The 15044-nt window shown below is 44.6% G+C and overlaps 2 protein-coding genes across 5 annotated transcripts in view; one reads left to right on the forward strand and one right to left on the reverse strand.

The window, feature by feature from the left end:
- The window catches only part of LOC109899899 (CDP-diacylglycerol--glycerol-3-phosphate 3-phosphatidyltransferase, mitochondrial-like), a 21584-nt gene extending 18685 nt beyond the window's left edge, over positions 1-2899 (reverse strand). The window contains exon 1 of one of the 3 annotated variants that reach the window (XM_031835434.1): positions 2594-2899. Coding sequence is in view for 2 of the 3 variants with exons in the window: in XM_020495523.2 (XP_020351112.1) it covers positions 1402-1511 (110 nt within the window). In the remaining variant the exon portion in view is untranslated. Of the gene's footprint in view, positions 1-1401; positions 1731-2593 lie in introns of those variants that run through there. The other 2 variants (XM_020495523.2, XM_020495524.2) reach the window with 2 other exon arrangements.
- On the forward strand, positions 2871-14832 carry LOC109899898 (suppressor of cytokine signaling 3-like). Of its 2 annotated transcripts, XM_020495521.2 has the most exons (4): positions 2871-3276; positions 3888-4003; positions 4688-5060; positions 11312-11902. In XM_020495521.2, exons 3-4 carry the CDS (start codon positions 4932-4934, stop codon positions 11900-11902), a joined length of 720 nt encoding a protein of 239 aa, XP_020351110.1. In that variant the 5' UTR covers positions 2871-3276; positions 3888-4003; positions 4688-4931. The 2 variants fall into 2 exon arrangements, with proteins under 2 accessions (XP_020351110.1, XP_031691295.1); XM_031835435.1 differs by having other exon boundaries at positions 3888-5060; positions 11312-14832.
- The last annotated feature ends 212 nt before the right edge of the window (positions 14833-15044 follow it).

Below are 15044 nucleotides of genomic sequence, written 5' to 3' on the forward strand. Positions count from 1 at the left end.
TGATGCCAAGCAAAGAGGCACTGAGTTTGAAGGTAGGCCTTGAAATACATCCACAGGTACACCTCCAATTGACAGAATTTTCCAAGCTGTTTAAAAGGCAGTCAACTTTAGTGTATGTAAACTTCTGACCCACTGGAATTGTGATACAGTGAATTATAAGTGAAATAATATGTCTATAAACAGTTGTTGGAAAAAATACTTATGCCATGCACAAAGTAGATGTCCTAACCGACTTGCCAAAACTATGGTTTGTTAACAAGAAATTTGTGGAGTGGTTTAAAAATGAGTTTTAATGGACTCCAACCTAAGTGTATGTAAACTTCCAACTTCAACTGGACATGCAAGTGCCTCCATCATCTGTCGCTCAGCTGCAGTGAATAGAGATGTGATAGTGTGTAGCCAAATCAAGCCTCTAGGGTGCCATGAATATTGAGATAAAACTGTTCTGTCTATGGCCATAAGCGTGCTATACTGGTCCTTGAAAACTATATAAATACCACATATTATTATTATTATTATTATTATTAAGAGTCACATGTAGCCTAGCTAGTCTAGGTGCCATGATAGCCACCTCAGGTTATAGGAATGACGATAAAGCTCAGTTATGTCCCAAATCGCACTATGCACTACTTGCCCTGGTCAAAAGTAGTACACTAAATAGGGAATTTGGTGCCTTTGGGATGCAACCCTAGGCTGGATGAGGAGTCGTTTTGACCGCCCAGGGTTGATCTTAATCCTGCATGACAGTCTACAACCCTGACCTTGGTACTCACAGCTATGCCTAGGCCAGACAGACTGTCTGTGAGACATGGTATAAGCTATTTAAGATGATGTAAAACTGACACATACTATATGCAGTTGTGGACCGACATCTGACAGTCGTTGTTACTTTAGTTTTTCAGGAAACCACAAAAAGACCTTTGATATGTCCTCATTCTGAGTCACTCTTACTCTACACGCAAAGACTTGACAACACAAGGAGGAAGAGGCGAATTCACAGATAAGGGCTAAAGAAACTGGAAAGGAAGTCTCATATCGCGCCATATCTAGCCTACAGAGAATATTTTGCAAAGTTTAAATCTACTGGCTGAACATGACTTGCTCGTGCGTTTATTATGTAACCTTGACTTGAGCATGTAGCTATGTTGTAAGATGTAAACTATTTGCACACAACAGTAATGACAATCAGATCAACGAATGCAACATAAAAAAATGTTTCAATAATATTTGACGCAAGATATCAAATTGACATTGCGAAAAAAAAAAACACCAGGAAACACTGCACGTAAAGACAGGCAGTACGCACACGTCGCTGGCAAGACATGAGAGCTCTGTCATTACGTCTGACGAAGGAAAAGTGTCTGTCTTTTTTTATCCATGTCTACAACAGTCGTATATTACCCTCTCCTCCGATCCCGTGTGCGGAACAATCGGTCTGATATTCGGGTGAAAACCCCGGTGAGGACCGGTGAGTACACAAGCTTCCTCCACGACATGGGAGCCGCCATCATGACAGCCGTTTCAATCAACCCAACTTTATCAGCAAATTGAAACGAAACAAGGACATCCGCACCTCACATGCACAAAATGTTCTGCACACAACGTTCAACGTCTGTGCATCGGGGTACAGCTGGATTATACATCCAAATTTAGTTGAGGGCAGAATCTGGATTAAAGAAATCTATGTATCCACATTATTTCAGCGTAACTGAATGCGCCACACACACAGTACATTACTTATTTGTCTGTATTAATAAATACAATTCCAGTTCTAGTGGGACCTCTAGCGGTCGAGTTCTGAACTACAGAGCCAGGTGGTTCTGTCCGGGACCTGACTTTGAGGGTACTTTATGGGCACCGAGAAATCGCACCTCTACTATAGGCTACACATTTAGCTATCAGGGGTAGATCAATATTCTAAGGCGACAAATATTTACTTGCATGATAGCCTACCTAATTCAAGTGGCCTTACAGGCAGAAGGCTTTGGAAATTGCAAAGATAAACTACCCTAACTCGGGTTCCTTATAGCAGTGTTTCCCAAACTCGGTCATGGGCCCCTCTGGGTGCAAGTTTTTTGTTTTGTTGCCCTAGCACTACACTGCTGATTCAAATAACCAACTCATCATCATGCTTTGGTTATTTGAATTAGCTGTGATGTTCTAGGGCAAAAAAACAAAACGTGCACCCAGGGGTGCCCATGACCGAGTTTGGAAAACCCTACTTTCTAACCTGTACCCTCACGCATTGAGTACCTGTATATAGCCTCGGTATTATTTTGTGTTATTATTATTATTTTTTTACTTTAGTGTATTTAGTAAATAATTTCTTAACTACATTTTTTAAACTGCATTATAAGTAAGCATTTCACGGTAAGGTCCAGGCTGTATCACAACCGGCCGTGATTGGGAGGGCTCACAATTGGCCCAGCGTCGTCCGGGGTTTGACCGGTGTAGGCCGTCATTGTAAATAAGAATTTGTTCTTAACTGACTTGCCTAGTTAAATAAATAAAATGTATACACCGGTTTTATTGATCTGGATTAGATTTTTGGAGTACATTATACCCTACAGAAGGGACAGGCTATACAACTTACCATACGAGGTCCGGAGCCTGCTGTTTTTCTGTTCTACGTGATAATTAGTTGCACCCACCTGGTGTCCCAGATATAAATCAGTACCTTAGACAGTAACAATGAAAAAACGCAGTGTGACTGGCGTCGATTCCAGAGTTGAGTTTGAGGGGCCTACAGTATACTGTGGAAGCTTGAGTTTAAATTGTGTGTTGGGTAACACTTTGTTTATAAGTGCAGTAGGCTAGTCGTCAGTCATGCTTGAATTGTGGTTTTTATCAAGGGTAGTCTAAGCGAACGGCTTCAACTGTTTCACCTTGTCAGAGGAGTGGATGGGAAGGGAGGACTCACCAGCCAATAACTACGGGAATCTTCCCGTAAAAGGTCACGCACTGATTATTTATTGGCAATCTGCCAACGCGCGCGCATGTGTGTGTGTTTACTGGAAGAACCTCAGAGCTGAGGAGGTGGAGCCTTCGCTCTACTCGTTGACCGCGGTAACACAGCTACCTCCGTTTGCTAGAGAGAGAGAGAGAGAGAGAACACCGACGTCTTTACCGATACATTTCTCAGTCGGTTAGAAGAGGCCGTCTATTCAGAGTTAATGACAAAGTTAATAAATGATTTAACACACAGACATTCGGGGACTTTGGATATTTTCTCCCTGGAGAGGAACGCTGGAGCCCGGGACAGGAACAATCTCCAAGGTAAATAAACAGGCTCCATACCCGGGGCATAGAGTGCTGCTGTTGCTGTACATGGTGCATAAAATAGCATACTGCATATGTGTGTAACAGTGCACATGTTAAGCAAGACGTTTCAATTGCGCAAAAACATGTTTATCATAACGGCGATATGGGAAGCCATTTGTGCCTTCAAAAACATCACAGGGAACCAGCTCTACTACAGGCAGCTTAATGGCGCAATGCAGAACAGGACTTTGCTTTTGGGATGTATTATACTCATTCTCCTTATTCCAGATAGACAGTGCTATGTTGTACACTCTTGGAAGGAAATGTGCCTCAAATAACCTTTTGGTGTTCAACAGATTGCCACATACCTTTTTTTTCAGGTCAAAACTGTTCCTTGAGGAACCTCTCTGAAAAAGTTATTCAAGGAACCCCTGTGTAAAGCATATAACAGTAACCTTTTTGTGATGCAAGGGGTTCAATTTTGAACCTATTCAATAATATATTGTAGTGGCAATAGCCTATCAGAATATTGGAGGCATGACTTTTAGTTATTTTTGTCCCCCCTGTAAGAGTAAATGTTATTCATGTTCATCATGTTAACCCTTTGCTATATTGAAACATTAAAGGTTGTTCCAAGAACCCCTCAACAAACCGAAGGTGCAAATATGAACCCATTGACTGCAATGGCTCCTTGAGGAACTCCAGGTTTCCTCGAGTCAGCCTACACTCTTAGAATTAGGGGGTAAGTCACATTTCTATTTTGTGGCTGGAAGGGGCCCCAGCTCAGCTCAGACAGACACCATGTTTAGCAGCTGCAGAGCGGGCAGTTATGGCATCTCTTGCCGCTTCAAGTAACAACTAGCATCGGTCCTTGGTGAATGGAGATTTATTCAATATGGAGCTGGGCCCATTACGTCTTGCTCCAAATGCACTGATCAGCAGCACAGTGAGACGGCCAGACCCACCCACCCGGGGGTAGCCTATTTACCATGAAACCGGAGAACCATAGAGCTCTGCTGGTGAAAGCAGCAGGCTGCATGGGAATGAGGTTATTTATTCAGAATGAACCTGGACTCATTCATAATAACCTGGTTTTCTGAACCCCCCCCCCAGTGGTAAAAGAGCGTTTGAGCTGAGCTGTGTGTGTGTGTGTACACATTTATTTGGACCTTAACGTCAGAGATGATAATGACCTGACTGACAACAGGGATCAAGGTTCAAACCTCTAGCTGAATGTTTGTGGGTGTGTAGCTATGTATGTTTTTGTGAATGTGTTTTATATACAGATGATTTACTCCACCATGTGTTGGCCTCCATATAGAATCAGTGGAAAAAGACTGCTTCACACCTTTGAAGTGTTCACGAGAAAATGTATGATAACACATTTCTGCCCCCTGCTCTCTCTCTCTCGCCTTTCTCTCTGCAGCTGTCTGCAGTGGGTGGTCTCTCTGAGGTCCTCTTTGGACTGCTCCTCAGTGTCATCGCTCTGGGAAACGTGTGTGCACCCCTCTCCCCCCCTCCTTCCTCACGCCCTCACCCTTTTCCCACATCGCAAACCCTCTTCATCCCTTCTTCTCTCTCTCCCTCCTGCCCCCTACTCTCCCTCGCCCCTCCCTGCTCTGGACCCCCCACCCCTCGGTCAACGAGCCGAGCGTGGGGGTCAGGGCGCCATGGTAACCCACAGCAGGCGCGACCCCCCCACCATGAGCAGCATGACCCCCCCAGAGCCCAGAGGTCAGGGGTCTCATGTGCACCACCTGCGCTATAAACCCTTCAGCTCACATGCACACTACCAACAGGTCAGTTAAATACGTCATGACTGTGTCAGTCAGCTCCACATGTACTCGAGGTAAACTAGCTAGCCTTTTACTGAATGCAAACCCATCATTATTCCTCCCCCAGTCTCTTGGTTTGTCCAATTGTTGTCTTTACAACATAGTATAATATGGTTCCTCTTGTTGATAAATCAATCCACTTTTATTGGTCTCATACACATATTTAGCAGATGTTATTGCGGGTGTAGCGAAATGCGTGTGTTCCTAGACATCTAAAAAGTTAAAAATATAATGAATAAATATAGAAACATTAGGATACATATACATTGTCCTCGGAAAGTATTCAGACCCCTTGACTTATTCCACATTTTGTTATGTTAGACTTATTCAAAAAACAATTTCCACAGCAATCTACACACAACACCCCATAATGACAAAGCAAAAACAGGTTTTTAGAATCTTTAGAAAAACAGAAATTACTTTGATTTGAGACTCGAAATTGAGCTCAGGTGCATACTGTTTCTATTGATCATCCTTGAGATGCTTCTACAACTTCATTGGAGTCCACCTGTGGTAAATTAAATTGATTGGACATGATTTGGAAAGGCGCACACCTGTACATATAAGGTCCCACAGTTGCATGTCGGAGCAAAAACCAAGCCATGAGGTCGAAGGAATTGTCCATAGAGCTCTGAGACAGGATTATGTTGAAGCACAGATCTGGGGAAGGGTACCAAAACATTTCTGCAGCAATAAAGGTCCCTAAGAACAGTGACATTCTTAAATGGAAGAAGTTTGGAACCACCAAGACACTTCCTAGAGCTTGCCTCCCAGCCAAACAGAGCAATTGGGGGAAAGGGCCCTTGGTCAGGGAGGTGACCACCAACCCAATGGTCACTCTGACAGAGCTCTAGAGTTCCTCTGTGGAGATGGGAGAACCTTCTAGAAGGACAACCTTTCTCTGCAGCACTCCACCAATTAGATGTTTATGGTAGAGTGGCCAGATGGAAGCCACTCCTCAGAATTTTATTATTTATTTTAGTTAACCTTATTTACAGTGCCTTGCGAAAGTATTCGGCCCGCTTGGATTTTGCAACCTTTTGCCACATTTCAGGCTTCGAACATAAAGATATAAAACTGTATTTTTTTGTGAAGAATCAACAACAAGTGGGACACAATCATGAAGTGGAACGACATTTATTGGATATTTCAAACTTTTTTAACAAATCAAAAACTGAAAAATTGGGCGTGCAAAATTATTCAGCCCCTTTACTTTCAGTGCAGCAAACTCTCTCCAGAAGTTCAGTGAGGATCTCTGAATGATCCAATGTTGACCTAAATGACTACTGATGATAAATACAATCCACCTGTGTGTAATCAAGTCTCCGTATAAATGCACCTGCACTGTGATAGTCTCAGAGGTCCGTTAAAAGCGCAGAGAGCATCATGAAGAACAAGGAACACACCAGGCAGGTCCGAGATACTGTTGTGAAGAAGTTTAAAGCCGGATTTGGATACAAAAAGATTTCCCAAGCTTTAAACATCCCAAGGAGCACTGTGCAAGCGATAATATTGAAATGGAAGGAGTATCAGACCACTGCAAATCTACCAAGACCTGGCCGTCCCTCTAAACTTTCAGCTCATACAAGGAGAAGACTGATCAGAGATGCAGCCAAGAGGCCCATGATCACTCTGGATGAACTGCAGAGATCTACATCAGAGGTGGGAGACTCTGTCCATAGGACAACAATCAGTCGTATATTGCACAAATCTGGCCTTTATTGAAGAGTGGCAAGAAGAAAGCCATTTCTTAAAGATATCCATAAAAAGTATCGTTTAAAGTTTGCCACAAGCCACCTGGGAGACACACCAAACATGTGGAAGAAGGTGCTCTGGTCAGATGAAACCAAAATTTAACTTTTTGGCAACAATGCAAATCATTATGTTTGGCGTAAAAGCAACACAGCTCATCACCCTGAACACACCATCCCCACTGTCAAACATGGTGGTGGCAGCATCGTGGTTTGGGCCTGCTTTTCTTCAGCAGGGACAGGGAAGATGGTTCAAATTGATGGGAAGATGGATGGAGCCAAATACAGGACCATTCTGGAAGAAAACCTGATGGAGTCTGCAAAAGACCTGAGACTGGGATGGAGATTTGTCTTCCAACAAGACAATGATCCAAAACATAAAGCAAAATCTACAATTGAATGGTTCAAAAATAAACATATCCAGGTGTTAGAATGGCCAAGTCAAAGTCCAGACCTGAATCCAATCGAGAATCTGTGGAAAGAACTGAAAACTGCTGTTCACAAATGCTCTCCATCCAACCTCACTGAGCTCGAGCTGTTTTGCAAGGAGGAATGGGAAAAAATGTCAGTCTCTCGATGTGCAAAACTGATAGAGACATACCCCAAGCGACTTACAGCTGTAATCGCAGCAAAAGGTGGCGCTACAAAGTATTAACTTAAGGGGGCTGAATAATTTTGCACGCCCAATTTTTCCGTTTTTGATTTGTTAAAAAAGTTTGAAATATCCAATAAATGTCGTTCCACTTCATGATTGTGTCCCACTTGTTGATTCTTCACAAAAAAATACAGTTTTATATCTTTATGTTTGAAGCCTGAAATGGGCAAAAGGTAACTAGTCAGTTAAGAACAAATTCTTGTTTACAGTGACGGCCTACCAAAAGGCCTCCTGGGGTGACGGGGACCTGGGATTAAATATATATGACAAAACACACATCACAACAAGAGAGACAACACTACATAAAGAGAGACCTAAGATGACAGCATAGCAAGGCAGCAACACATGACAACCCAGCATTGTAGCAACACAACATAACAACAACATGGTACCAGCACAAAACATGGTACAAACATTATTGGGCACAGACAACAGCACAAAGGGCAAGAAGGTAGAGACAACAATACATCACACAAAGCAGCCACAACTGTCAGTAAGAGTGTCTTTGAGTGTCTTTGAATGAAGAGATGGAGACAATGGTCCAGTTTGAGTGTTTGTTGGAGCTTGTTCCAGTCGCTAGCTGCAGCGAACTGAAAAGAGGAGCGACCCAGAAATGTGTGTGCTTTGGGGACCTTTAACAGAATGTGACTGGCGGAACGGGTGTTGTATGTGGAGGATGAGGGTTGCAGTGGATATTGCAGATAAAGGGGAGTGAGGCCTAAGAGGGTCTTTCAAATAAGCATCAACCAGTGGGTCTTGCGATGGGTATACAGAGATGATGAGTTTACAGAGCAGTGTTGAGTGCAGTGATGTGTCCTATAAGGAGCAGTGGTGACAAATCTGATGGCCTAATGGTAGTCATACCTTGTGGATTGGTAATAATCTGAGAGATTTAAGGAGTCCCATTGCTTTAGGACTTGGTCAGGTGGTTTAAGCATGTCCCAGTTTAGGTCACCAAGCAGGCCAAATTCCAACTTAGAATAAGGGGCCAGGAGAGTGCTTAGGGCAGGTAGGGTACAGGCCGGTGCTGATGGAGGATGATAGCACCCTGCAACAGTCGAACAAAGAGCTATTTGAAAGTTTAATGCTTAAAACCAGCAAATCAAATTGTTTGGGGACAGACTTGGTGGAGACAATCGAGCACTGAAGGTGATTCTTGGTAAAGATTTCCATTTCTCCACCTTTGGAAGATCTGTCTTGCCGAAAAAGGTTATTACCAGAAAGGTTAACATCAGTATTCATAACACACTTCCTTAATTAACCACGTCTCAGTAATGACAAACGCATCTGGATTGGAGCTGTGAACTTACACTTTCAATTGATACATTTAGGTAATAAGCTTCTAGTGTTAACGTACAGAAAACACAGGCTTTTACGAGAGCAGAAATCAGTGAAGCAGATATCTGAGCACAAGTCAGAATTGGGACTAGCAACAGTAGATGGGCCAGGATGTACATGCACATTTCCAGATATCATCAACAGTAATACAATCAAGGCACAGCATAGTGAAAGGCACATGACAGTATGCTTTGAGTTTGCCAAAAGGCTTCTAAGAAACAAGATTCTCTGGTTTGATGAAACCAAGATTGAACTCTTTGGCCTGAATGCCAGGCGGAATGTCTGGAGGAACCCTGGCACCATCCCTATGGTGAAGCATGGTGGTGGCAGCATCATGCTGTGTTTACGTTTTTCAGCGGCAGGAATTGGGAGACTGGTCAGGATGGAGGGAAAGATGAGCAGAGCAAAGTACAGAGAGATCCTTGATGAAAACATGCTCCAGAGCACTCAGACTGGGGTGCTAAGGTTCACCTTCCAATAGGACAATGACCCCAACCACAAAGCCAAGACAACGCAGGAGTGGCTTCGTACAAGTCTCAATGTCCTTGAGTGGCCCAGCCAGAGCCTGGACTTGTACCCGATCAAACATCTCTGGAGAGACCTGAAAATAGCTGTTCAGGTCTCTCCAGAGATGGATCTGCAGCGAAGAATGGGAGAAACTCTCCACATACAGGTGTGCTAAGCTTGTAGGGTCATACCCAAGAAGAATCTAAGCTGTAATTGGTGCCAAATGTGCTTCAACAAAGTACTGAGTAAAGGGTCATAATACTTATGTAAATGTTCTTTTGTTTTTTTTGTTTTGCAAAAATGTCTGAACCTGTTCTTGCTGTAACTTAACAAAATGTTGAAAAAGTCAAGGAGTCTGAATACTTTCTGAATATACTGTGTGTGTGTCTGTGTGTATGATGGGATGTACAGACATTATGGAGAGAGTATGGTTAGAGTATGTAGTATATCTGAAAAATAGTATATGTACAGCAATAGTTAAATAGGATAGGCCTTGACTAAAATACATTATAGACGTATGAATTGGGTAAAAAATTGTATGTAAACATTATTAAAGTGACCAGTGTTCTATGCCTATAGGGCAGCAGTCTCTAAGGTGCAGGTTTGAGAAACCGGAGGGTAGCCGGCTAGTGACAGTGACTAAAGTTCAGGGCAGGGTACTGGGCAGAGGCCGGCTAGTAGTGACTATTTAGCGATCTGATGGCCTTGAGTGAGAAGCTGTTTTTCAGTCTCTCTGTACCAGCTTTGATGCACCTATACTGACCTCACCTTCTGGATGGTAGCGGGGTGAACAGGCTGTGGCTCATGTGGCTGAGGTTCTTGACGATCTTCGTGGCCTTCCTGTGACACCGGATGCTGTAGATGTACTAGAGGGCAGGCGGTGTGCCCCTGGTGATGCCAACATTGGGCAGACCTCACCAACATCTGGACTGTGCAGTTGCCATCCCAGACGGTGATACAGCCCGACAGGATGCTCTCAATGGTGCATATGTTAAAGTTTGTGAGGGTCTTAGGGGCCAACATGAATTTCTTCAGCCACCTGAGGTTGAAGAGGGGCTGTTGCACTTCTTCACCACACTGTCTGTGTGGGTGGACCATTTCAGTTTGTCAGTGATGTGTACTCTGAGGAAACTTGAAGCTTTTCACCTTCTCCACTGTGGACCTGTCAATGTGGATGGGAGCGTGCTCCCTCTGGTGTCTCCTGAAGTCCACGATCAGCTCCTTCATCTTTTTAACTTTGAGGAAGAGGTTATTTTCTGGCACCACTCAGCCAGATGCCTCACCACCTCTCTGTCGGCTGTTTCGACATTGTTGGTAATCAGGATGACCACTGTTGTTGTGTGCAAACTTGATGATTGAGTTAGCCACTCTGTCATGGGTGAACCGGGAGTGCAGTGAGGGTTGCGCACACACCCTTGTGGAGCCCCGTGATGAGGATCAGCGTAGTGGTGTTGTTGCCTACCTTCACCTCCTGGGGGCAGCCCGCCATGAAGCCCAGGACACTAATTTAGTTTATTGGGTACAGGAACAATGGTGGACATCTTGAAGCAAGTGGGGACAGCAGATAGGAAGAGATTGAATATACGACAGTGTATGTATACGACAGTGTATGTATCGTAGTTATTGTCATCAACTATTTTTAAGCAATAAAGCACGAGTGGGTGGGGTATATGGCCAATATACCGTAGCTAAGGGCTGTTCTTATACACGAGGCAATGTGGAGTGCCTGGATACAGCCCTTAGCCATGGTATATTGGCCATATACCACAAACCCCCAAGGTGCCTTATTGCTATTATAAATTGCTTACCAATGTAATTAGAGCAGTAAAAAGAAAGGTTTTGTCCCGTGGTATACCTGTGGTATACAGTCTGATATACCATGGCTTTCAGCCAATCAGCATTCAGAGCTCGAACCACCCAGTTTATAATATACAGTAAGTAACCTATTCTTCTCCTTGCTCCAGGTGCTGTGTGCGGTGCGTAAGCTACAAGAGAGTGGGTTCTACTGGGGTGCGGTGGGGGGTCGTGAGGCTAGCTCTCTGCTCCGCTCCCAGCCCCCCGGGACCTTCCTGGTTCGAGACTCATCCGACCACCACTACTTCTTCACACTGTCGGTCCAGACGGCCCGCGGGACCAAGAACCTCCGTATCCACAGCCAAGGGGGAAGCTTTTACCTGCAACCCGACTCGTGCTGCACACACATGCCCCCGCGCTTCGACTGTGTGCTCAAACTGATTGGACACTACATGGGGAAGGAGGGGCGAGGTGGAGAAGCAGCAGGAGGAGGGGAGGCTGGGGTAAGGGCGGGGGGAGGCACGGCTGCGGCGGCAGGGGAGACTGTGGGGTCGGGGACTGGGAGTGTGTATCTGATACACTCAGGGGGAGAGAAGGTTCCGTTGGAGCTGCGTCGACCCCTCCCCTCCTCCCTGTCCTCCCTCCAACACCTGTGTAGGAGGACCCTGAACGGACACCTCGGGGGCTCGGCCAGCCCCGACACACACCAGCTCCCTCACACACTCAGGAACTTCTTGGAGGAGTACGATGCCCCTATCTAACACACACATACACACAAAAACACACACACTCACACAGTTCAGGTTTGGGTTTTCCCCTCTAACGGTTGAGGATAGGATTTGGAAAGGGTAAACTGTTCCAAATCGATGCCACTGCTTTCTTACCAAGGGGAACCTAATATAGGTAACCATTGATACTCCTCCACTCCTGGACAGACCGTTAATGGGAGTTAAGATGAGACTGGGGGGGTTAAAAGTCGTTGCCCTCTCAGCCAGTGACCCAATCTCCCAGCGGGTGCTGTGATTGGGTAGTCAAAAAGATTGATAGGTCGATAATGCAGACCGTGGACATGCCACACATGCATGCAAACACACACACAGTGACGTGTGTGGCTTTAGGAGTATAGCCAGAAGGTTGTTTGGGGTTTGTTGTGCTGCTGTGGCTGAGGTATAGCTCCTTCTATTGATCAATAGAGGCTTTCATCTCCTCCCTTTTTTCTCCTGTTTGACATGTAGAATGGGCTCAATGGACTGTGAGAGGGAGGGAAAGGAAGCGAGAGACAAGGAGAGAGGCGTAATGAGAGTGTCTGGAGAACAGCAGTGTGTCAAACGAATGGGCCAAAAGCAGAGTGAAAGTGTTTGTGGTGTCGTACACATTTCCACTGCTGTATGCCAACTAGCATAGCCTCATAGGAGGGTGTGGGGGATCATGGCTGAAGACAGCCGCGAGCCTCACAAACATACACAAGACACCACGTACATACAGCTTACAGTGCTGTGAAAAAGTATTTCAAATTTTCTCTACTTTTGCATCTTTTTTTCTTTTTCTCTCCAATTTCATGGTATCCAATAGTTTTTTAGTAGCTACTATCTTGTCTCATCGCTACCACTCCCGTACGGCCTCGGGAGAGACGAAGGTTGAAAGTCCTGTGTCCTCCGATACACAACCCAACCAAGCTGCACTGCTTCTTAATGCAGCGCATCCAATCTGGAAGCCACCCGTACCAATGTGTCGGAGGAAACACCGTGCACCTGGCAACCTTGGTTAGCGCACACTGCGCCTGGCCCGCCACAGGAGTCGCTGGTGCGCGATGAGGCAAGGATATCCCTGCCCTCCCTAACCCGGACAACGCTAGGCCAATTGTGCGTCGCCCCACGGACCTCCTGCTCGCGGTCGGTTACGACAGAGCCTGGGCGCGAACCCAGAGTCTCTGGTGGCACAGCTGGCCCTTAACCACTGCGCCACCCGGGAATACTACTTTTGCATATTTTTGATACTGAATTATCAGATCTTCAACCCAAACCTAATATTAAATACAGGGAACCTGAGTGAACAAATAACAGTTATATACTTATTTCATGAACACAGTTAGGCAACACCCAATGCCCCTGTGTGTGAAAGTAATTGCCCCCTTACACTCAATAACTGGTTGTGCCATCTTTAGCTGCAATCACTGCAACCAAATGCTTCCTGTAGTTGTTGATCCGTCTCTCACGTCGCTGTGGAGGAATTTTGGCCCACTCATGCATGCAGAACTGCTTTAAGTCGGCGACATTTGTGGGTTTTCAAGCATGAACTGTTCGTTTCAAGTCCTGTCACAACATCTCAATTGGGAATAGGTCCGTACTTTGACAAGGCTTCAAATTTGTTTCTTTTTAGACATTTTCATGTAGACTTTGTTTGTTTTGCATCATTGTCTAGCTGCGTGACCCAGCTGCGCTTCAGCTCACAGACGGATGGCCTGGCATTCTCCTGTAGATTTCTCTGATACAGAGTAGAATTCATGGTTCTGTCTATTAAGGCAAGTGGTCCAGGTCCTGAGGCAGCTGAGTCATGCAGCAAGACAATGATCCAAAACACACAATCATGTCTACATGACAATTGTTAAAAAGCAACACAGTTTAAGTTTTGGAATGGCCTCAAAGTCCAGACCTAATCCAAATTGAGATGTTGTTGGAGGACTTGAAACAAGCAGTTTATGCATGAAAACCCACAAATGTGGCTGAGTTAAATCTGTTCTCCATGCAAGAGTGGGCCTAAATTCCTCCACAGCGATGTTGGAAAAAATATGCAAAAATAGAGAATTATTTTTCACAGCACTGTAACTGCAGCTTTGGTAGCTCTTCTGTTAGAATGTGATGGAGATGCCTCTGTGTCTTTGTCTTTCTTCCCATCTCTCCATCCATCTACTCGGATGTATGATAACACTAACACCGCTCGGTCGCTTATTTATATAAATAGATAGATCTCTCTCTCACTCAACCCCAAAGCTAACAGTGGATATTATTTTTGTTCCTGGCAGGCAGGAACAACATGTGTCCCAAATGCCACCTTATTTCCTTTAAAGTGCACTAGCCCTGGTCAAAAGTAGTGCACTGTATATAAAATTGGGTGCCATTTGGGACACATTCAGAAACAAAAACTGAAGCCGAACATAGTCAGTAGTCCGGGGAGGGGGGGGGGGGTTGAAGGGTGAGGGAAGAGTGCTGAAAACGAGTATGGCTGAGGCTGGATGAGGGGGGGACATGCAAGGATTATTGGGGGAGCAGCGGTAATAGTGAGTGAGTGGTGAGGGATGAGTAGGCAAGATTGTTTTCACACTGGGCCACAGAGACAACAAATCCTTAATTTGAAGATGATGATGATGTTGTGTTTAGCTAAATCTATGTCTTCCTGATAGACGCCTAGTTAGTAGAAGAGCAACGGTTGTCATTTTTAACATCTATTATCGTCATATCAACCTAATGTGTCGCACCAGCTCAGCTACATGTGTGTCAGAAGTATTTGTCTTTTATAAAGACTGCTCATAACCTCGCCACTAGACTGGCAGACAGTGCAAGCCCAACTATCTGGAACAACAAAAAAACTAAAAGCATTTCAGAAGAGAAATTAAAGATTGAACTTTGCACATATTTATATATAAGATATTTCAACAATGTATATTAAAGAGCACTATTTTTACAAAGTTTAACTGATTCTCCTTGTGCCTTCATTTGTCTGTTGGATACACACATTTCTGTCTCTCTGCTTTTTGAGTATCACACTTACACGGTGTAATCAGAAAACAAGTGCTATGGTTTAAACACATACAATGAGGTTTCCTGTACTGAGAATGCACACAGATGAATAAACACAATCACACTTACACAGAACATCTCGCAGCTTTCTCACACCATAAAGGAA

The sequence above is a fragment of the Oncorhynchus kisutch genome, linkage group LG11 (assembly GCF_002021735.2).
Source record: "Oncorhynchus kisutch isolate 150728-3 linkage group LG11, Okis_V2, whole genome shotgun sequence".
NCBI lineage: Eukaryota > Metazoa > Chordata > Actinopteri > Salmoniformes > Salmonidae > Oncorhynchus > Oncorhynchus kisutch.